General features: G+C 34.2%; 1 protein-coding gene across 5 annotated transcripts in view; it reads right to left on the reverse strand.

Annotated features, from left to right (window-relative positions):
* The window catches only part of LOC121319767 (proton myo-inositol cotransporter-like), a 93,700-nt gene that overhangs the window by 27,497 nt on the left and 41,332 nt on the right, over positions 1–24,871 (reverse strand). For all 5 annotated transcript variants that reach the window (XM_041257576.1, XM_041257579.1, XM_041257578.1 and 2 more), the window contains exon 4: positions 2,857–2,965. In XM_041257576.1, the coding sequence (XP_041113510.1) occupies positions 2,857–2,965 (109 nt within the window). The remainder of the gene's footprint in view (positions 1–2,856; positions 2,966–24,871) is intronic.

The following is a 24,871-nucleotide window of genomic DNA, read 5'->3' on the forward strand; positions in this document are numbered from 1 at the left end:
TCTAGCTTGAATACCTGCATACGGTTTACAAAGATCACATATAACTGTGTTTGATGCTCTTCGCAGGTTGTGGTACATGACCTTGCATTGTTATAAATTGGCAAGCTTTCCCCTCATGTCACTGCAACTCCAGGCTACTGTATATAATCATATTATCTATGTCAGATAATAATGCAATTAGAGAGGTGGCGGGCTCTATCGTAGGCTTCTGGCTTCAATCTCGATGGCTTATTCTTTATTACTTCTGTTAAATACAGTACCGAGCCCTATAACCCGGCTAAACTAAAAAGTTTGTCAGCTGTATTTAAAATCAGTTGAGTTTGTTGTAATTGACATCACACACAGTTTTCAAGTTTTTAGCTATCTTCTTACATGAATAAGTAAACAAGCAGTCAATGCTGCATTTTTTTCTGTTAAGTCACTATAAATAGTTCTCTAGTAGAAGGGTAATAAAAAAACTATTCATAAAAAAAGAAATACAAAAAAAGGTTACCTTCTTTGTCTAATCATGTATCTCATGGTTTACAAAACAAGCAAGTAACCCTATTCATTTTCTAGTGTTTTAGTCTGAAGATGAATACAAGAGCAGTAAATGACTTCTGCAAGTGTCCTCATAAATGTTTTCCTGAATTAATAAAGTGTAACCTTTTTAAATGTATTACATTCCTAGACCTTGAATTAGCAACTACATTGCAATGTTACTACTTAGTATTAGAACATTCCTGCATATTATAGTACGTAATCGATCTTTTTAATATACCAAGGGTTTACAACAAACTTCAAAATGCCATGCCAGTCAATCCCATTCTGTGGTAATTAAGTTACGTTAATATTTTGTCAGGCACACTACTATGAATTACTCAAACTACTTTAAAAGGGTATTTACAACAACTTCAATTCGTTCTCTATGATGCTGCAGAACAGTTCCAGTGTAAGACTGGTAACACTCCGTCCCTATGCAACTTTTAAAAGAAAGACTTCCATTACTATATGATGCAAGTAATATTTCCATTAAAGAAATAAAAACATTTGTGAGTGTAATTTTGTCTGTAATTGTCTTGTATTGAATATTACTACACAGCTAAACATTTAAAAAAAAATATATATATATATATATATATATATATATATATATATATATATATATATATATATATATATATATATATATATATATATCATATTGCTGGATGTGTATGTGTTCATCTCAGAGGACATAAGCAAACACTTTATCAATTGAGCCACACAGAGAGCTCAGCTAGGTACTGTGATATATTCAAGTTTGACCTTTCTCCTTGTCATAAATTACCTGCATGTATCCTTAATTTCCACAACACTGTTCCTGTCACACCTTTAGATCAAATCAACTGACACATCTATTTTTAGACCTCTCTATAAATATCTTCCTCCACAATAAGTTCCATCACAGTTTACACTAATCAGTGATGTTGATAATATGGCACCCCCCAGAGGTGTAATGAAAGATGCCTTCCCATCCTTACTTTAATATAATCAAATTCACATCTTAGCATGCCTACTGTTTAAAGTGCTAATTCTAACTTCCAGTGTAAATGCACTTCATCTGTTCCACACAGCCATTGGCTGAAATCTCATTACCATTACTAAAGTAAACACTGTGGGAAGTGAGAATCCGTACTTAAAGAACCGCCAACCTTGCATAATTGATATTACAAGGCTTTCCTTGCAAAGTAAAAGCACACTCTTAAACTCAGACTAGGTGCCTGTGTATGAGGGAAATACAATTTTAAAATGTTAATAGATCCCATGGAAATATAATTTGCTCTCATGAACAAAAGAAATACATATATATGAAAGTAACTGTAAACCTCCCAAATCATGATATATTAAAAGACCTTTGATTTGCTGCACAAAATGTAATTGCATTGCGTAGAACAATCTTCGATGCCACCATCGACTCCTTCATTAAATGTAATTTAAGCACACATTTTCATTACTACCAAATGACAAGCCTTAAAACAGTACTAATCGCTGGTTAAAATGATAGTTTGGCTAAAATAACAATGGAGATGAAGGGGTTTACAGCATGTGCAAGTAGAAGGTGTCAAATTAAATAGTATTTTTATTTATTAGTATAACCATTGCTATGGTTTGGTACCTTCTTACATTAACTGTTTTTTTTTTTTTTGTTTTTTTTTTTAATAAAATTCCCAGAACTGTGTCAGTCAGCACAATATGAAAAAAACATTAAATTATACATTTTCATCCTAGATAATATTTTATTTTTCAGTGATTGCCAGTGCTGTATTTACTCTCCAAGACATACAAACAATATATTTTCATTTGCAGCTTCACATTTACCGAAGTAACCCTACTTTTAACAATAGCGGATGTAAATCCGTATCTTAAATCTGGTATCCATGACAATGGCATAAAGAGGGAAAGAACAGCAGGTGAATTAATACACCGCTCCTGTACAATCTCGATACAGCTAGATATGCCTGCAGGGAACTGTAAAGGAAAGCTTAATTGGTACACTGAACAGACACGTAGTAAAATGAAGCTCTACTCCAGGTCACTTTCAGACAAGCTGCTTTTTAATAAACAGCCATTGCACAACATGGAACAGACTGCATTCTTCTATGGGTTTGTGGGCCCCACTTTGCATAAAACACACAATTTATTTTCACAACTTAGCATTTAAATGTAAGATACTTGCATGCTTTTCAGTAGTATAAGAGCTACACTATCTTAGGCAATACAATTACTTATTTCTAAACTCCATAGCAATTTAAATTTGTATTAACTGAGGAATTATCCATCTTTTCATAAAGGTCGAAATTGCTTTTCAAGTAATTTATGTAAGCAAATACATACATGACTGTGTTGATGCCAGACAGCTGCTGAAACATCTGCAATCCACAGCCCACAATGAGAGCTCTCCGAGTTGGGGGATAGGTCAGCATCTTCCAGATGACTGGACCATCTGAGAGAGGGTAAAATTATTGTTAATACTGATACATGCCTATTTAAAAAAAAAAAAAAAGTGTTGTTCTAACTTTTCTTTTATAGCAAGTTATTTTCCAATTCTGACACTTCAGAAAATCCCGTCCAATTCTATTATGAAATCCATGTATGTTAATTTGATCAGCATCTTTATTTCATAACAATTGAATACATTGAAAGAGTAAATTAAACATTAATATGTAGTAAGTGCCAAGTAATAATATTTATATATATATATATATATATATATATATATATATATATATATATATATATATATATATATATATATATATATCTACTTGTTATGAACTCATTTGAACAAGGAAATTACAGTATATAACCATCAGTGTAATAAGTAATACATATTCAGTTGTTATCTAATTCACAATATCTGAACAGGAAAATGTACATCTTATCTCCGGCCATTTGATTTCTTCTGGAGACTGTTTAGTTGACATAGCAGCCAATAAACCAATCACAAAACAAATACTTCACTAGTGTTTCTTAAACATCCTAATGAAACGAAACACAGATATTGCACATTTCATATTCAAGAAGAGAGACATACGTCAGAAGAGGTACAGCATGACCAGCTAGTTTTTATTTCACAAAAAAAGCAAAACTATACTCATATGTTAACAAGAAACATACTAGCAGTGGTGCATCATAACAGAATCTGCCAGCCGTGACCTGCAGAGAATTCACTTTACATCCAAATGACTGATTAGCTCCAAATGGAGAGTGATTACCTCCTACACAGACTACTTCTGGTAATAACTTAATCTACCACTTTATAAGATCATATTTTTAAGACAGGAGTTCTTGACATCCAAGAGGTTTAGTAAATATTAAATATAATTGCACAATGTAGCAGGTTTATCACAAATATTACACTAAAATGACAATTTGTTTTAAACTGCAGATTGAGAAAAATGGATACAAAATATATTAACTAAACCTCTAGGAATATTCCCTAAGGATAGCTGTAAAGGGGGTATTTATCAAAATAGTTTATGCACAGTGTGGTTGCTTTCTGAACACTGCCAGGTAAAAAAAAACCAATAGGCCTATTCTTGATGATTCAGTCAATAAAACACTGAATCCCATTATTTCTACTTTATCGATCAACAACCACAACTCATTTGATTGGCCGAGTAAACATTATAAATAAAGCGCAGGAAAAACAACCATGTAGGCATCGATTCACGTTTGAAGCCCCACTGCTTTTGATAAATAAAGCATTAATTGTGAATGACATGGTGATCATGTGTGTACTGTAGATGTGTGGTCTGTTTGGTTCTGATCCCTGGCAGGATCCCCATGAGAGACTGGCCTACTGTCTGGAAGGTATGTAAGTCTACTTTAAAAAAAAAAAAAAAAAAAAAAAAAAAAAAAAAAAAAAAGAAAAAAAGAAAAAAAAACACCACCAGCAGTTTAAAATCACAGTAGCACAGAATGCAAAACTCTCATGAGTCCCTACCTTGCCATGCAGTTAAGGAATATATCTGAGATTTTAAGAGGAACACCACCTCAAACAAACGTAATCTCTTAGCAGCATTAGTCTTACCTGTTGTTCATTGCAAACATAAAACTGAACTTTCTTATATTTCTTCCAGAAAATCCCTAAAAATCCTGTTATGAAATTCAAGTACGTTAATATAATTATATAAAAGTCCAACTTTCACCTACACTGGAGTGGCTAAGGAACAAAAAAGTAAATGTCCTTGAGTGGCCCAGTCAGAGTCCCGAAAGTCAATCGAAAATTTGTGGCATGACTTGAAGATTGCCACATGTTGTGGTCCTTATAATCCCCTTAATCAACTCACTTAAGGTTATAGCGAAATGTATTTTGACACTTCTATAGCAGGCTAGGAGTGGATAACAAATGTGATTGAGACAAAATCAATGCAGTTATTGTGTTCGCCATGTAGAGTGTGACCAGGGGCTATTTGCTATGGGGCAGGGGGGCCCCTGTAGATGTTTGTTTGCCCCCCCCCCAAGATGATTTATATGGCATATCTTCTGCTTTTTGATCCCCCCCAAACACATAATATAATTACACATAAGATGGTCCAGGTTTCCTTCACAAGCTAATTAATAAAATCTGCTTTTCAAACATTCTTTTCCAATCTAACCCGGATCTGGAATGAAGTCGGTGATGGTTGCTATGTGATGTAATTGCTCGTACTCAGAGTCTCGAGACATCGACGGCATTCATTCATTTTTGATCGATAGTTCATTGTTGTCCAGTGATTATATCGGCAACACAGAATTACACTGCGTTCTATTATTTCTACAATATACTATTACTTATATCATGATGAGTCAAAGTGAAATGTCACAGGAGGTGGAAAACAGAAGAAATTAAAACACAGCAAGACAACAAGGAGGGATTCAATAAAAGCGTTATTTAAATTATCAACAATATTATACAGCATTGCAGTTCTCACAGAATTAAACACAAAAAAAACAGGTTTCTTATTTAGCACTGTGTAAATTGATTTATATCTGATTCAAAGTGTCATTCTTTGTGGAAAGCAGGTGAAATGTATTAAACTTAACTCAAGGTTGTAAGTACGTATCAAATCTGGTGAGATGCATTCAGATGGACACTCTAAAATAGACTTAAAACGGTATTCTTACCCCAGGCTCTCTTTGTAAAGCCCATGCAATGCATTTTTCAATGATCTGAAATAAGAGTAGTCTAAGGTCCCTAGCTGCTACTGTAAAACGATTTAAAAATACGATGTGGTACCACTATTTGTTTAATGTAACAGTAGTAACAGTATGCAACTGTGAAATATTTACTTTACTGGGATATCAGAAGCTGGCAGCAGAGCAATTTGGTTAGTGTTAAAGCTTTTAACTTGTTTTAAAACACAAGTTTCAGTGAAACCGACGACCGTAATGTTACACACTTTATTACCATAAAATGAGACTTAGTGGAACGACATTTGAATTTGTTATAAACTAGTGCCGTGCTTTAAAAATACTTGCATTGCACATTTTGTATAATTTATTTTAAAAATAAGAACAATGTTGACAAAGCTGTAATCTCGTTGTAAAGCTGTAATCTCGTTGTAAAGCTGTAATCTCGTTGTAAAGCTGTAATCTCGTTGTAAAGTTGTAATCTCGTTGTAAAGCTGTAATCTCGTTGTAAAGTAATCTGTCAATCTCGTTGTAAAGCTGTAATCTCGTTGTAAAGCTGTAATCTCGTTGTAAAGTAAAGCTGTCTATAAACTGTCCCAATTACTGCCTATTTTCTCATTATTTGGGACAAAGAATGTTGACACAACTTTGAACCGAAATCCCTCACTGACATAAAAAAAGCATGAATATATTTATTGAATATATCATGTATGCCATATGACTAGAAATGAAATAATCCAGTACTACTTTTGTAGAAGACACGTTGTGCAGGTTCGCAACCTGTATGTGCGGAAAACACCTGGAGATTAATGCTGCAGGAAGCTTTAAATTAAGATTCATAGACCACTAAACCAGAAGTAAAAATGATCTCAGTTGCTATTTTTCCATAAATTTTAAGATACTTTAAGTGTTAGATCTAAAAGCCAATAACGACAATAATCAATTGGCATGCATGCCCTAATGCCTTTATTGATCGGTACAAACCTAATAAGACGGAGGGAGGACATCAGCAGTCATCAAGACCTGGATCACTGAAAGACATTTGCTTAATACTTAAGTAATAACCAAGTATTAATACAGTAACTGCCTTTCAAATATACCATGTATTAGCAATTTAATTTTGTTTTATATCCATGGCAACAGTGGTATAGGAGACAAATTACTGTGCTGAAAACTATACTTGGCTGCACATGGTATTTTATGTGGGCCATTCATACAATACATTATTATTATTATTATTATTATTATTTATTATTATTGTTATGTCATCCTACTACTGTGTCCCTGAAACAAACAAAGTGTAGTCTGGCAACACAACTGATCACGGACATTTTGCTAAAATAAATGTATTATGAGAGTTCTATTAATGTAGGGTTGGATTCTTAAATCATTAGCTTGCCAGTAAGTGCATTGCAGTTCTATTTTTTTTTTTTTTAAATACGGCCATCCAAATTTTCTTCAAGTCAGTTTTAAACCTAAATGTTATGGGGATAAACAAGATCTATTCTAAACATAAATGGTACAGATTCAATTGGAAGCTGTGAAATAAGAAGTCCAGTCCCCTTACCCAACACTTACCCTAGAGCAATGTGGAACATCGTGACCGAACAACAGCTTACAGCAGGTCAGGTGCAGCCTCTCTTACTTTATGTGTGTGTGTCTTTCAATGTGTTGTGCTCCTTTATATTTTCTACTTCAACAATGATGTGCCATGTTTTAAAATGGGGACTTTTTAAAATGTCCTTAGTTGTTGCAATGCTGGTTTAGTATTCCACTTATTCTCTAGATCTGTCCAATCACAAATGGTAGCAATGTTATAAATCACTTTTATTTTCTATGTTCTATAGGGATGGATACTTTGGTGAAGAAAAAATACCTGCCACTTCCAAAATGTAAATATCAGGACAAATCTAATTTTATTTTGTGGTACTGTTCGTGTTTGGGGAAGGATTTCCTTGTTCTACTAAAACAGTCTTAATACAAACAAGTCATAGAAACAAAGCAATATTGTACAGCTAATGAATAAGGCAAGTGTGTGCTCAGTTTAAGCCTATTTCATTTATAAAAATAAAAACAAATATATAACAATTGAAAAAACACCTTAACATACACCCTGTTCCAACTCCAGTGCAAGAGACAACCCTGTTTATTGGGTATCCAACCATAAACCAAACTGAGCGAGAACTTCTCTTTTATATTGCCTTTTATAACAAGAAAAGATGATGCAAGTAGCACCCCCAGACTCAAGCTGTGCTTGAATAACCAAAGAATGGACAACACATGGCTTACAGTAATGAGGCAGAAATGTACTTATCAGACGGCACTTGCAGCAAGAATACATTTTTGTAAGATCTTTAACAAGAATCTGTTGTCTGACCATCAGAAACTCATTGCTGTGTAGCTCACAGATAAAAGTAGCAAGTCCTTATACAGGATTCTGTCAGAAGCTGCACTTCATTATTTAGGTAAATAGCATTTTAATGATGCAAGTCACTGAGCCGTACTTTACTACACGGTGAATCTCGCAGTACTTCTCAGAAGACATGCAGCTTGCAGCTAATCATATAGCTTCTATTTATCCATTAATTTTCTTTGATTCTGCTATACTGTACATCAAATTTTATTATTTCTAAAACCACAAACTTTAGGGCATCCATGGTGTGTCTGTTCTGATTTGATAGGTGGTTATGTATTCTTTTATATAATGATGTAACCTGTCTCTCCTACATTTTATTACAATCTAGTTAAATATACCATATGCAAGGTTGCTATCTTTGCATGACAGATTTAATACTGAATATTTATTTTCTCATTTCTCTCTCAATATTTTTTCTTTATATCCTCTTAATATTTATATTGAATTCCTTTGTGTTTTTTTTGTAGTGATTTTCATGAAAACTAATTATATTTATCATTATACCCAGTCCTTTAGGAATTGCTACTTTAGTATATACAGGATGTGCAGATGACATATTTAGGTACTGATAAGTATCAGTAGGTTTAGAGCAAAGATCTGTTTTAATAGATCTTTGATCAAGTTTAACCAAGGTGAACAAGAACAAGAAATAATAAATTAACATCCAAAGTAGCAGGCGTATAAAAACTATTGAATAAAAAACAAATTGTTTTGTGTGTATATATTATATGATATAATATTATATATATATATTATATATATATAATATATATCTAATATATATATAGTATCTTATGTATATAATATTTATATATATATATATATATATATATATATTAGGGGCGCAAGTACTAAATCAATACATTGATTATTGCTCAACTGTACTTAAATTTCCCATGCTTCAATTACATGTTGATGAATCAATGCATCAAATTAGAAGCCATTTTGAAGTCTCCTGTTGCGGCTTTGCATTAAAACCTTGAGTTTTTGAGAGTACACTTCTTTTAGTGCTAGTATGGTAGAGTAGCACGTTGCTAGGATACACACTATAGGCTTCTACATTCCCGTTGGACAAGCCAAATCAGAAGTAGGCCTATTGTATTCGAGTTTTCTTGATTAAAAAAATTAAGGCAATATGTTTGTTTTGTTTTAATCTATTAAATCTACCGATTTACCTTTTTTTGCTTCAAAGCTTGTTGTGTTGGGATTATACGGCAATACTATATAAGAAGCTGAATTTAGAACAATAGTAAAGTCAGGATTTGTAAGATTAATTCAAATGTTTTGCTTTACTTTTGGATGTAAAATGTTGACAATAATGAACAACCACAGTTCAGACAGAAATTACTTCTGTTAAAATATAGTATTTTTTATTATTATTATAATGTTAAAGGGACATCTGATGCAGACGCAAGCATATTCTTTTCAGTTTTAAAAACCCATTGTATTTCTTTTTTTTAATAAATGTTCTAATTTGAATGTAAGTTGTGCCTTTTTGATGAACTATTCTATTACTAAAAAAGGTTCTTTTAGTTATTGGAGCTTCTGTTAAAATCAAATGTTTGTTCTTTATTTTGAAAAATAAATCATCAATGCATCAATTACCATTGATAAATGCCTTTACGAAATTTTTTATATTAAATATATATATAGACACACACACACACTGCTGTGAAAAAGTCTTAGATATTTTGCATTTTTCTACTCTGATGCATTATGAGCATCAACAATTTACTCAAAGCCTTCACTAATGTTTTCTACTGTTATAAAAGCTTTGACTTGCATAAAGAAGGAAAAATATTGAGTGAAATAGCTTGCATACCGGCACATATTATGGCAAACGATTTACAGTAAGACTAGAGAAGGGACTCAGACCCCTTATTTACTAAATACTCTGGTAAAAATATGCTAAATATAAAATGGGCAAGACATCTCTGAAGTAGAACTGACTACTGTGTTGCCAGTTTTGAACAAAGATGATATCAACAGTTTGCTAATAGCGTGCCTTCATATTCCGAATATGAAGGTTTATGTTTAATGAATAGTCTATTGTGTATTGTTTCCATGGCTTACTGTTATGTGCTTGTCTAGAATCAAATTGATTTAATTGCTTGCAGAATATATTATGTATTGCCAATACTAAAAGTTTTATTTTTAAATTCTGTCTACAAATGTCTTTTGGAAACTTCCCTTTGCACTTCTGCGATAGAGTAGCTCTGTTTGATCCTTGTTTCTACAGTGCTGAGACAATATCTCTGCGATGTTACTGTAGTTTGAACTCCATAGATTCCATGAAGTTCTTGATCTAAGCTGTGAATTTCATAGACTAGCTACAACCAGCACATCAGATGAATAGCCAAAGTTCATTATCTGCCCTGGACCAATTTTCATGAACATATGCAGTTCCAGAGCCTCCACATGACATGTACTATCAAACATATATTGGATAGAATTAAGAGGCATCATAAAATAAAGGAAATGGCTGGCTGGCACAGATACTCCTAAAACGGATTACTTAATTACATAATTCAATTAAGTAACATGAATATTTCTTTTTCTACAGCAAAGAAAAAAAAACTGTTCAAAATAAAAATAATAGTTGTAGATATTCCGACACTACAACTACACACACAGTCCTGTTACTAGAACCAAAATTAGATGCTTCGGCTGAACCATTTCTGATTTTATTATTTGATTTCCTTCCACTGCAGCCCAACAATCAAAGTACCGGTAAACAGAAAATGCAATGTCTTTAACATGTTTGAGGGGTTTCTAGACCATCCAGCCACAACCTAACTGTATGCTTGTTCTGGAATGTGTTGGAAATCACTAACTTCCACAAGATGTTGTAAATACAGCTGATCCTGTCTAGAGGCTACAGGCTGTGAAGAGTTCGCAATTTGAATATATGTATTGGTTTTCTTAATTGTATTTTTTATTTTTATTATTGGATGCTACAATGTGCTAAAAGTTGTTCATAGCATACAGGCTATGTACTCCAGCAGATAGTTGGCACCATTTTAAGGGAAATATTTTATGTAAAAGGGAAATATACACTATTGAGTGAGTGCTTAGTGCTTCTGGGGAAACACAGGGTGTGATAAAGTTCTGATCCACCTTTGAATGTAAACATCAATCTCTCTTTCCTACTTTCACCTGAAGAAGAGACCTGTGAAGTCTTGAAAGCTTGCGATTAATTATTGTTTAGTTAGTCCGATAAAAGGTATCACACCTTTTCTTTGTCTATGTATATCTTGTGCAATTCAAAAGAGAAATGAATACATTTAAATGAATCCAAATTGGAATCCCAACTCAGACTCAACTGATGCAGGGGTATTTGCGTATGAGGTGAGACAATAGCTGAAAAAGTTCCAAAGGACAGAAAGGGCAACTTTAACAAAGAGGAGATTATAATAGATAAAAACAAACCAAAAAATAGTAATATTTGGCACAAAATAATTTGAAAACTATATCACATGATTACTGTAGTCTATATGTTTTCAGATTTTTTTGATACATTAAGATGCTTCCAGACCAAGACAAAACTGTCCAGACAGGGCACTAATGTTGTTGAAGCTGCCACCCTGGGATCCTTCAAGAAGTTGCTTGATGAGATTCTTGGACCAATAAGCTACTAACAACCAACGAGCAAGATGGGCCAAATGGCCTCCTCTTGTTTGTAACCTTTCTTGTGCTCTTATGTTCACTAAATTGATTAAAAAATGTTGAATTATACTACACAATTAAATGAATTATAAACTCATATAATCGTAATGCTTTTTAAATGCATAGAGGCTGAGTAATAGAGGGTGAGGAAGATTAAATCTGCATCTCCTCCTTGCAATCCTGGTGGGAAAGACAGCAGAACACAAATTACTGGTGTTTCACAAGAAACATTCCCAACTATGATGACTCAAAGAGCCATTCTACAGAACATTCTACAGACTTCCACCCAATTTAAATTCCTTGCAATTAAATGTTGCCCTACTCCTGATAGCCCTTCATCCTACAGATGATGTTATAAGGAAGGTGTTATTGAATTATTTAGAGTTTTGCCTTTTTACTGATTGAATCCACCCCTAAGGCTGTGTACTTGTTTAACTAACAAAACAATCCCATAACTACTGTAGGTCTCAAATGCACAGTATTGAAAGATGCATATGTTATTGAAAATGTTTTTTTGTTTTGTGGTACTACACCAGGTTAAAAAAAATAATCTGTTTGCTTTCCTTATTTTAGACATTCTACTACTCTAACCTCCTGGGTAATTTCACAGTCAAAGTATGTTCTGCAGCCAATAACATGTCAGTAAGCAGGGGAACCAGCTTTTACTTGAAGAAAGACGTTGAAGGGGTGTGGCCCTTCAATGAAAGTAAGGCGTGTAAACAAAGCTTCTTTTTATTTTACCTTAATATGGTGCCAGACATTTTTTTTAAAAAGCCATCCAAGCCAATTGTTCTAGTTCAAGAGGACAAAGGACGACTTTAGAATGATTCATTCATTAATGCCCTTATTGTTTCAATATATTTTCTGAATATCTTAAATATCTTATATCATGCCTAATGTCAAGTACATCATAATATGAGCACAGTCCTTGTGAGTTATACCTTCAGGTTTTCTCTTCAAGTGCAACAAAGGAATACAGTGTATGGCATTTAAGTCTTTAGGTTTTGGCAGCTTAGTTACAAGGTAGGAAGACAATCTTTTTAAAAAATATTGTATTATTTAAAACAATGGATGTTTACATTAACTAATAGAACCTACACAAGTATCACTATGCTGCTGTCCCACTATAATTCATTCCCCAAGTTACACAGTGCAAAGTGCATTCCATTACCATGGTAGTCCATCAGTGTATGAGCATACAAAAGAAAGTCATGGATCATTGCAATTTCCCCTCATTGGGCACCAACAATGGCACTGTATTGAACAAGATCCACAGCGACTTTTCCTAGCGGTTTGCTTTTGAATGAAGAAAGAACATTTTTATCTTTTCAAAATAACTAAGAAGAATTGCTTTTAGGCGCTGTATTCCCAAGTTGCTTATTTGATCATGTTAGCAATGTGTGTTTGTTATACTTACTGGAGTGTTTTGCTTGTTTTACTAAGCTGACACTTCGTAGTTTGCATGGTTTTAAAATAGCACACAACATGATGAGATTGATTTCTCTGAGTTGAGTCAGGTAATGTTGTTTATCTCACATCAAAAGATCAGAGGGCTTTTATACTGTTCATGTGGTCAAGTTCTGCCAGAAACACAAGCCTAGAAGGTCTCCATAGGGCAGGAGTAAAAGTATTACGGTACTTTCATCTTGAATACTGAACGAACATTAGGTTGTTTACTGATTTGCAGAGAAGGAAATAAACATTGGAATAAAAAATATGTTGCGAATAAGAATTATAAAACAGATTCAAATTTCAAGGGTCTTTTTTTTTACATGAATAGTAGCTGAAACGTTTTTACTCTTGATAACGAAAAACACACCTTAACAACGGCTATCAATTCCCTACACATGCAGCTTTGTGCATTCTGTTTGAATGGGAGCACCTGCTGTAAATAATAAGGGATGGTCACTAAAAAGCTGACCTTGACTCTGGGGACTGTGCGGATTCAAGACGCAGGAATGTGAAATTCTAAAGCAAAGGCTACAGAATGGGCAGCCGAGGTGATTTCTTAAAGTATGAGAAGAAAGCTTTCTTTAGGTGCCATAAAATAACCATGAAAGCCGTATTAAAAGAGATAACTGCTCAGACCACAAGGAAATGGAAGATTAGAAACTGCTTATGGGAAGATATTTATTAACAGGTATAAAACTGTAATATACAGGAGTGACTGAACTGGCTAATAACACTATGTAACAATTTTTGTTCCTGGGTAGTAAGTGTTATTTCCTAATTGCTTATGCCTCAAAAGTATAGAAAATGGCTATTATTCCCCAGAGACTTTGCTTTTGTGACCAGGACAGTGATATTTCAAAATATCACTATTTCCAATGGGAAAACTGGCAAATGTGCCTTTTCGTTCACATAAAGTATACTGTATTTACAGTATAATCGTAAATCTCGAAAAAATACTCGCTTCTAAATCTTTTGTAGTCATTTTTGTATTACTTTAGTATAAATACATGTTAATTTGGATTCATATGTTGTTTTTTACTGACTTTACGTGAACGAAAAGACACAAAAGCGCCCGTTTTCCCATTGGAAATAGTGTTAAATAAATAAATTATTGTTACACGGTGTAATCAGTGTGGTTTACTGTATGTAGGGGATCAGGATAAAATAACACAAACTAGATCTAGGTGTTTCTGGAAACAAAAACAAAGCATCCAAATGTGACAAAGGCACCCCTGATAAAGTAGTTTGTAAACGTGAAGTCACATGGATATGTAGACATGCAAGCTGTGGATGTAAAGAGTAACAAGTATTAGCCAAGTACGTATTGTTAAGAGTTTCTGAACTGTTTACGAAGGAACTGCACCGCTACTCAAAAGCGTACACCCAACTGGAAGACAATACATAATATATGATTGTCCATGCAAAATGAACTATTTCCACAATCAAACTAAACTGATACAAATCACAAAGTGCTTACAGAATGAGGTGTTAGATATTTAAATACTGATAAATTCCTTTTTGTATACATGCAGTACAGCCTCACACCTACCAGCGAGGAAAGAAGTCTAACAATATTAATTTAACAGCATATTCAGTTTTCTTCTCTCCACAGGACAGCATGTTCAGCCCCTTAGGCTGCCTTTAGACAACACTGCACAGTCCAATTAACATACAACCAAGATACCATGAAGCAAGCAGACTTGGACTCTGCCAAAGGACATAAAGGAATGTCATCACCTACTGACAAGATGTTCAACACATTCCATTATGCTCCCAGTGTTAATAGAAGGTAATGTTTGCTACACAAAGGTAATGTTTGTTACAGGAAGGTAATGTTTGTTACAGTTATGTAACTAGCCATGAAACCCCAAACAGGCTAAATTTAGCTTCCAGAAGGAAACTCATCTGGTGCTCCTTTAGGCACAGATGTCAGTTCAACAACCTTGCACCTCAATTAAATGGAATTATCCACTGTACCCCTCACATCTGTACCCTAAGATTGCATGACAGTGACACGCTAACTGAACATTTGTATGCATGGTGCCTTTTGTTACCTGGAAAAATTCAAGTTTCTAATAAAAATATAATTGAATAATCATCAGAAAAAACATTTTGCATAAACATTTGTTTGAAACAGATCACAAGTTAATTTCCATATGGTTTTACACATTTCATTTAATATTGCAGAGGACAGTTTATATATGTCTGTGGAATAATAAAATTCATGTATCACTAAATAAAAAATGTTTAGGTTTTTATATGTTTGTAAATAAAGCCATATTTAAAAAAAAAAAACAAACAAACAAAAAAAAAACCTATACTGAGCACCGGTGCAAGAAAGGGGTTCATCTAACCAGTAAGATATTTCCCTAATTCATTATTTAAGCAACAAAATCTGTGATTTGGAGGATATTACCATCTTTTGGGAAGACAAAAGCTTGTCATTTTATTAAGGCAGACATTCCATTGTATCTGAAAGTTCCATGGTCCTCTGCCCTGTGGTTGGGACTGCTAAGGCATTTAAAATTCAATTAACAGCAGAATATCAATATAACAGAATATTAGCTTGTATGTAAACATAATGAGTGGTTTATTTTAAGAATATTTTTGACAATGTTATTTAAAAATTCAGTATGATAAAGAACATGAATGAAAGTGGTTACGGAAACTTGAAGCCCGTGACCTCAGATTTGGTAAACTGCTGAAAAACAAATTCATCACCTGATGTTCTGTTTTTATAAAACACTGACAGCCAAGGTCTATAGCATTTGGCTGTAATCAGCAGATATTTAAAAAAAAAAAAAAAACTGTAATTTGGAACATTCTCCTTTCAAAATGTAGCAGTTAGTTAGAACTTGAGAAGAACAGGCCTTGGTGATACCAAACCTAACTTAAAATAACATGTGCCTGTTTGACCACAGTGTTGTAAATCAGCAACAGCAAATGATTTACTGTATTTAAAAAGTAGTCAAGCTCATAAATAAATCAGTGTACAGACGATTTGTTGTTACCATTATTGGTCTGAAATGCTGTTACAGCATTACGGGTAAATGTTGTTCAAATAAAATACTGTACAAACTCGTCCAGGAACAAATAAAATACTCTACAGACTCATACAGTAACAAATAAAATACTATATTTTTACTGTTAGGATGACCAGTTATATTCATAAAAATAAATAAAAAAATGAACACACACACCCAGAGCTGTCAGAAGTGTGTACCTTCCTCTATTATTGTTATGGCATATCTACTGTTATTATCACAGCAAGCTAAAGGTCAGCATATTACTGCTGTTATGGTTCCCATCCTTTACAACTTTGACAAGCGGCAGACAATGAAAAATAAGATGTTTCACAGAAGCACTAGGTGCTGGATTATACCATTTCTAGAGTTCCCTTCTCTTGAGGGTGACTTCAATTATTTAACTGAGAGCTTTTGAAAGTCACAATGACTTGTTATGACAGTAGTACACTTGGAAATTCCAGTTTACCTCTTAGTTGTTAAGAACCTGGTTATCAAAGTGGACATAAGCAAAACCACACAATCATATGGGCCACAGGCAGGGATTGGCACCTCATATAACATTGTTATGTCTTTAATGAAGGAATCTTTAAATGGTAAAAACCTAGAGAACCTTTTTTACATTACCATGACAAAAAGGCAGTTTAAACTCAGGGCTGTTATCAGATGGGAAATAAAGAGCAGAGAACTCTACTGATGGCATTATAAATTATTAAGTATTAGAAAATGGATCAAAGATTTCCTTTAACATGATTGGTCAATATAATGATTGGTCAATACAAGAGCCTTAATCTCTGGCACAGGACCTCAAAGCTATCTTTCAAACTATGTTTAATCACTGTGTAAGAAATAACCCATGAGAGGGTGTGCGGTACGACAATTCTTATCGCACACCCTGGAGTGGGTTATTTCGCTATAAAATGGCTACATTTTGTTTTGAAAATAATTACACAAACTAGCTTTAAGGAAAAAAAATTAGAAATATGTATCCTTCCACTGAGAAAAAAATAGTCCCTGAAGACTGTTTGATTGTAACATATATTTTGTACTTTTTTTTTTTTTTTATTTGCCATAAACATTACATTGAACACTGCTATTTATAGTAACATTTTTCGAGATGAAATGACATTTGTGAATTGAAAGCAGACCGATTTCCCACATCTGAGGGAGGATTCATGCAACAGCCAAACACTGCACTGGCACTCGAGGGAGGGGCTTCAGAGTCTACCCAGGCTTTGCAGTCTTAAAGAGAAGCTGACCAATAATTTCTGAGGCTGTTTTCACACCAACGTCAGTAACCGGCATAATTTCCCTAGATTGTAAACCAGCATTAGATGATATGTGGGCTAAACGACTTCCATGTCAGTTTGCACAGTGCCGCAGACCTTCCTGTCCGCGGCGAGCACAATAGAGTTCTATTCCGAACCAGACCTCGTTTAAAAGCCCAACGGTTGTGTCAGCAGAGAGCAGGAGAGATTTTAATTTTGTTTTAAATGTTTCTGAAATCGGAGGGTAGTGGTGAAATGTATCTGTTGTGTCGAATTTAAATATTTCATACTCACTAGTCAGTTTTATAAGGTGCTATTTAGTTTAATAAGTTGATACTGCTGCTGCATATACAGTATATTACATGCCGAGTGAGACTTGCGTGGTGATTTCTCAGATGGCTTTTGAACAGTGTTACTGCTACTGCTTGCCTCTGAGTTTTCTTTGTTCTGTTCTCTGACTAAATAAATACCACAGTATATTTGCCAATTTTTCTGTTATTCTTAGTAACAAGAGATGAAAAAAGAACAGATTGTTGAGTGATTTAAATGCTGTTTAAGTTGAATGCTGACATTTTTATCTACAAAAACTGTTTAGATAATTGTTAGGGTTAAGGAAATATGGTATTCATGCAATTTACCGTTTTTCTGCTGATAAAATTTAATCTAAATTCTAGTACACAACACACCCTGTCAGTGTTGGCTGTCAATGTAAACCAAGTCTACTTCCTCGATGTCTTATACGTTCAATCTATCTGTTTAAACTTAAGAATATGATAGACTGACCTAAGATGAACATAGCACCCTAAGTAAATCCCTTGATTTAAATTTCCACATTGTCTACAAGGAATCTAATTAAATTTGAGATGAGAAACATAACTGCTCTCATCTCTTTGAAAAACAAATGTATTTCTTTAGATTTTGACGCATTGCAGTTTAAGTATTTTCATTGTACTTGCTTTGATGCCGTCTTAGTTTGACCAGTAATCCTGCGTACGTATACTGCTAATATGCATTTTTGTTCATATTTTATCATTAAACTCCGCTCAGAAATACAGAAATCTCAGGACCAGAGCTGGTACAACATAAGAACATAGGAAAGTCTACAAATGAGAGGAGGCCATTTCGGCCCATCTTGCTCGTTTGGTTGTTAGTAGCTTATTGATACCAGAATCTCATCAAGCAGCTTCTTGAAGGATCCCGGGGTGTCAGCTTCAACAACATTACTGGGGAGTTGATTCCAGACCCTCACAATTCTCTGTGTAAAAAAGTGCCTCCTATTTTCTGTTCTGAATGCCCCTTTGTCTAATCTCCATTTGTGACCCCTGGTCCTTGTTTCTTTTTTCAGGCTGAAAAAGTCCCTTGGGTCGACACTGTCAATACCTTTTAGAATTTTGAATGCTTGAATTAGGTCGCCACATAATCTTCTTTGTTCAAGACTGAACAGATTCAATTATTTTAGCCTGTCTGCATATGACATGCCTTTTAAACCAGGAATAATTCTGGTCGCTCTTCTTTGCACTCTTTCTAGAGCAGCAATATCTTTTTTTATAGCGAGGTGACCAGAACTGCACACAATATTCAAGATGAGGTCTTACTAGTGCATTGTACAGTTTTAACATTACTTCCCTTGATTTAATTTCAACACTTTTCACAATGTATCCGAGCATCTTGTTAGCCTTTTTTATAGATTCCCCACATTGTCTAGATGAAGACATTTCTGAGTCAACAAAAACTCCTAGGTCTTTTTCATAGATTCCTTCTCCAATTGCAGTATCTTCCATATGATATTTATAATGTACATTTTTATTTCCTGCGTGCAGTACCTTACACTTTTCTCTATTAAATGTCATTTGCCATGTGTCTGCCCAGTTCTGAATCTTGTCTAGATCATTTTGAATGACCTTTGCTGCTACAACACTGTTTGCCACTCCTCCTACTTTTGTGTCGTCTGCAAATTTAACAAGTTTGCTTACTATACCAGAATCTAAATCATTAATGTAGATTAGGAATAGCAGAGGACCTAATACTGATCCCCGTGGTACACCACTGGTTACCACACTCCATTCTGAGGTTTTTCCTCTAATCAGTACTTTCTGTTTTCTACATGCTAACCACTCCCTAATCCATGTACATGTGTTTCCTTGAATCCCAACTGCGTTCAGTTTGAGAATTAATCTTTTGTGCGGGACTTTGTCAAAAGCTTTCTGGAAATCTAAATAAACCATGTCATATGCTTTGCAATTATCCATTATCGATGTTGCACCCTCAAAAAAAACAATCAAGTTAGAAACGATCTCCCTTTCCTAAAACCATGTTGACTGTCTCCCAGGACCCTGTTACCATATAGGTAATTTTCCATTTTGGATCTTATTATAGTTTCCATAAGTTTGCATATAATAGAAGTCAGGCTTACTGGTCTGTAGTTACCTGGTTCAGTTTTGTTTCCCTTTTTGTGGATCTGTATTACATTTGCAATTTTCCAGTCTGTCGGTACCACCCCTGTGTCAAGAGACTGCTGCATGATCTTGGTTAGCGGTTTGTAAATTACTTCTTTCATTTCTTTGAGTACTATTGGGAGGATCTCATCCGGCCCAGGGGATTTGTTTATTTTATCACAGCACAACATAAAAATATCAAAATCATCTGAATACATAAGATCGAATCAGCACGATAAAGGTTACCTGTCAGGTATGGACTTCTGTTCGCTAGCTTTAAAGCAGGAACAAGCAGTTGTATCTGTCCTTTTATAAATAAATGAAGTCTACAGATCAGAAGCTTTTTTTTATAAAAAGGAATAGTAATGCAATGTACCTCATGCTTTTAGGGACTGTAATAGAAGCAAGTTTAGGCTAAAGTACTAAAACCCAGCAGGGTCACTATCCATGCAATCAGAACTGGCAGTGCTAGAAATCAGAATCTGAAACTCAGATTGCAACTCTTTATAAATATTTAAATAAATGCTTACATAAATGAAGAAATACATGAATAATCCTTTCCCCATAGGCAAGTTTCCACATTGGCAATAATGCACAAGGTGTCTAAAATGCTTTTCTATGTAATCAAGGTTACAGGCCTAAACTGATCTAAAAATATCTTGGATATTATCAAATGTCTCAAAGTGTACCGTTTCTTTACAGCAGAAACATAAAATACCACCTGACCTCGATGTTAAGTCAGTACCTGAAAGGGGTTTCTGAGATGTGAGACTCTGACCCTGGCACAATTTTTTAGTGGTGCGATATCCACGATCAAACTTGACAGACAGAACCACAGAACAGACAATATCTTGAAGTGTTAGGTCTTTATCATTCACAAACTAAAAAGTCACTTGACCCCAAGGTCAGAGTTCAAAGTGAAAGGTTTCCAACCTGAGCAAATATGATGTTGATACTGACTGCTGTAGTAGCGGCAGGACATCGGCAGATTTACAAATTCATACATGTTCCCCTCACGAGAAAGCTTAACTATTTAACCAACACGCAACTATGCTAACCATCAAGTTGTAGAATTTTTGACTCATTTGACTATTACTTTAAAAGTATTTTTAGTACCATTGTTGCCTGACACATATACTATCCCACAAAGTTGTAAGAGAGTGATTGGCAAGTTACATGATTATTCCTGTACAATGTTATTTAAGCAAATGCATGTTATTTTTTATTTATGAACACGATGAAAAGGTGATACAGCAGCATATAAAACAGGATACTGAATAATGCATTCATTTATATAACTGATAAGCACAATAATGTCCAATTTGTACAAATCGATAATGATTAGTTCACACTGAGACAGCTAGTTTCAGCCACTGGAAGAGGAGACATCTGTGCCAGGCACAACTCATTTTATGATCAACAAAATTAAAACCTAGTTGGTAAGTAATTACAAATTGGGAAATGAAAGTGCAGCATTTGCGTTGTTTCATCTTAAAGACATTTTTTCTGTCCAGGCATATCCTTGGTTTACACAGTAATTCTTCCCTGTAGCAGAGCACATACTATTTCTGACTCACACACTAAGCAAATGCAAGCATTTCTAATGAAAAATTCTGGCAGAATGTCAGAGCTAATTAGCTCCTTGCCATGCAATTTGGTCAAAACAATATGCTACAGTGAAATTAGGGATTAATATTGGTCAATGTTTGCACAATCTGCTCTAGGTTTTAACTAAGCATTGCATTTGTTAAAGTTAATTTACATTCAGAAAATTCAATATATTTTTTGGTTGCACACTTAGTTTAGTGTATTTAGATAGGTATTATTTGTTATAGGATTCCATTCACATTCTGTATTGCTTCTGTGCTTCATGCAGCTGTTAGAATGTTTGTGGTGTTAACTATTTGTGGAGGAGCAGAAAGTAAACAACAAAAATATCTTCAACAGAAGAAAAAAGTGAGCGAGAGATAATAAGAGATAAGAAAAAACGTTTCCAGTGATAAACGTTTCCAGTGATAATAAGAGATAAGAAAAAATATTTCAAAACCTCTGTTAGTGCCCCTTTAACAAACATACATGTACAAATGTACATGTCCAAATTCAATTTTCAGTTAAAGATTCTGAACCTCAGGGATTATTAGAAACAAACTAAACAAAAAATAAAGTAACCTCAATGGAAAGAGATGGAGTAACTTAAACCGCAGAACGAGAAGAAAAGGGACCCGTGGGTATTTAGTTACACACAGGAAGAAACTGGTGTCACAAGGCTATTAAAACAGAACAACCATAACAAAAATAAATAGCTGTAGTTGTATTACAAGCAGTGCCAGCAGCCAAAATAAAAACCACACCTGAAATAAATGGGGTTAAAGCAAATAACCCTCCATCACTGTCAGCGTGTTCAGGATAATATCCAAATAAGGTTTTTTGAATGATGGCACAGTTCAAAAAAGTTCTGCTTCAACTTAATGTTACTCTGTATATGGAGAGAACTGACTCATGGTTAATGTAGAATGAAATCTAACATTACAGCAGGTTTCTTTATTAGTTAGCTTTCACATACAGAAAACTAAATGCAATGCCCTTATCTAGAACAGACACATTCCTGTTATCAATCAGCTTGGCAGTTTTTGCTGTGCAGTTTTTGTTATGCATAAATAGGTCACAGAAAAATTCTATTCTAAAAAAAAAAAAAATTATTGTATTTTTATGTAACGTAGAAAAGTAACATCATCTTAGGCAGGCACACTTTAGGAGACTATCATTGCCCTGGAAATAAATAAATATATTACAGTACCATTTTGTTAAAAATGTTCCTGCATGTAGTTAGCATCAGATTAAGATACTGGTGCATTCAATCTACACAACCACTGTTTTTCTGTCCGATATTGCTATTAAGATAATTGTTACAGTAACACTATCTACAATAGTAGACTAGCTGTATTTCCTCTTTCCGGTGTATGATATGCTTCACCCTTAACCATCCCTCCCAGTGAAGCTTCTGCACTATTTATCAGGCTTGTTAATGTACTGAATTGTTCAAGTTCTGAAAAGTATGTCAAGAGACAATTCTATTCAACAAGTAATTATAATGTGGAAGTTTGTGATTTAAGGCAAGATAAAACTGATATCCATAAAACAGAAGTCTGAAATACAAAAACAGCGGCATTTTTTTCACTGGGGACAGCTTACAGCCATCACAGCTTAACCCACTGGGTTATAACATCACATTTCACACCAGGCTGCTGGTTAAAAGTCAGGTTGCCATTGACACAAAGCAGCCAATTGTACATTTCAACTCCACCTTCAAACCGTGGAATTTTCACAGAGGTGATGACTGTTGGGTGGTGCATTGCACAGCAAGGTGTGCTATCCACATGCTTTATACTATTCTCCCAAGCTACAGTATAAAGAAGTAGTGTTAAAAAAAAAATAAAAAAAAGGACAGAATTAATTTTAGCAAACAAGACAAATGCCCAATACCTTTAAACACCATTCTGGCTACATTTCGAATCAAGTTCTTTTTGTTTTTTTCAGAAAATGTGCCTTTTGTCTTTGCATTTGTTTCAAAATTATCTTTAAAAGCATTGGACATTTGTCTTAATTGCTAACTTTTTGTAAACTTGTATAATTTGAAAGTAATATGGTGTAAACTTATATAGTGTAATGTCATGCTCCCGTAACACCTCAAAGAGCTGCATAATTCTAATTGTCAGTTTTCACAAGAACACTTTGACAGCATTGAGCTCCAGCAAAATTTATTTCATGCTGTAAAAGAGCGATTTTCCATTATTTATTCAAAAGAATGGAAATTGGAAAAATACCTTTTTTTATATGGAACAAAACAGTATTTGCCATTTGTTTTACCTTTGCTACTGATGTAAGAATACTGTAAAAGACAAAAAAGTCAACATGTAGCATTCTACACTGAAAGCGTACCACAAAATACATAATTATCATCCATAACCTGCTGAATGAAAAAGGTGGGTGTCCTGGAAAAACATGAGGTATTACAGAAAGGAAAAGGACAGCTTCAGACCTGCTCCTAGAAGATCTGGAAACCTTGGATAAGATAGTCCTCATTGTATATAGATGATACTGTCTTCAGCGCTAACAACTTTTTTTTTTTTTTTTTTTTTTTTTTTTACCTGTCATGTACATAACTATATTATTTTCCCAACAATTTGCTATCCTTATCCTTGTTTTCAGTATGTGTTCCACACAAACAATATCACTGTTTCTATCTAATATCTTCATTGACAATGTCATTCCAGAAAGAGCCTGCAGTGAGAGAAGGACGCATCGGTAAAACAAGCTATTGTGTATCTAACACACACACACACACAAACAAAATAGATTCTATACCAAGAATCAGCACAGCTTGAATTGTTCTAAATGCAATAAGAAATTCAGCTGAAACTCTTCCAAGAGAGTCTGATCAATGTTAAATATAGAATGAGGAGCAGGCTGTGGTTACATTAATAAAATGGATGGATGCGAGAAGGCTCCAGGGCAATGACTTCTACACAAGGCAGGGAGCACCAGTCTGCAAAAGAGTAGCTTACTACACTCAAAATCACTTTTTTGCTCTGACAGGTCGCAACTTAAAAAAATAAATAAATAAAAATAAAGAAATGTGACCTTTCATTGCAATTTATTATGAATACTTATAGTTTTCAGGTTAGTACACACCTGCCACTTTCTTAATCATTTTGAAAATAAATTGAAGAAGTTACAACTCAAATTATTATTTTTTCTTCTGTTTTTGTAGCGACTAGGCATTTGTGGCTGCTTTAGAAAGTAACTTAGTCCAGCTTGTTTTTTTGATTATGTTGTTTGAAGACTAACAAATTGCTCTATCCTGAAAGCACTGCAATGGTATTCATTTTGGTAAGTGATACTTGGGACATAAATTCAAAGTTTATACTATAGATGGCAAAGAGAATCAGGTTCACTGTTCGTTATAAATAAATT

Source organism: Polyodon spathula, chromosome 8 (genome assembly GCF_017654505.1).
Source record: "Polyodon spathula isolate WHYD16114869_AA chromosome 8, ASM1765450v1, whole genome shotgun sequence".
Classification (NCBI taxonomy): Eukaryota; Metazoa; Chordata; class Actinopteri; order Acipenseriformes; family Polyodontidae; genus Polyodon; species Polyodon spathula.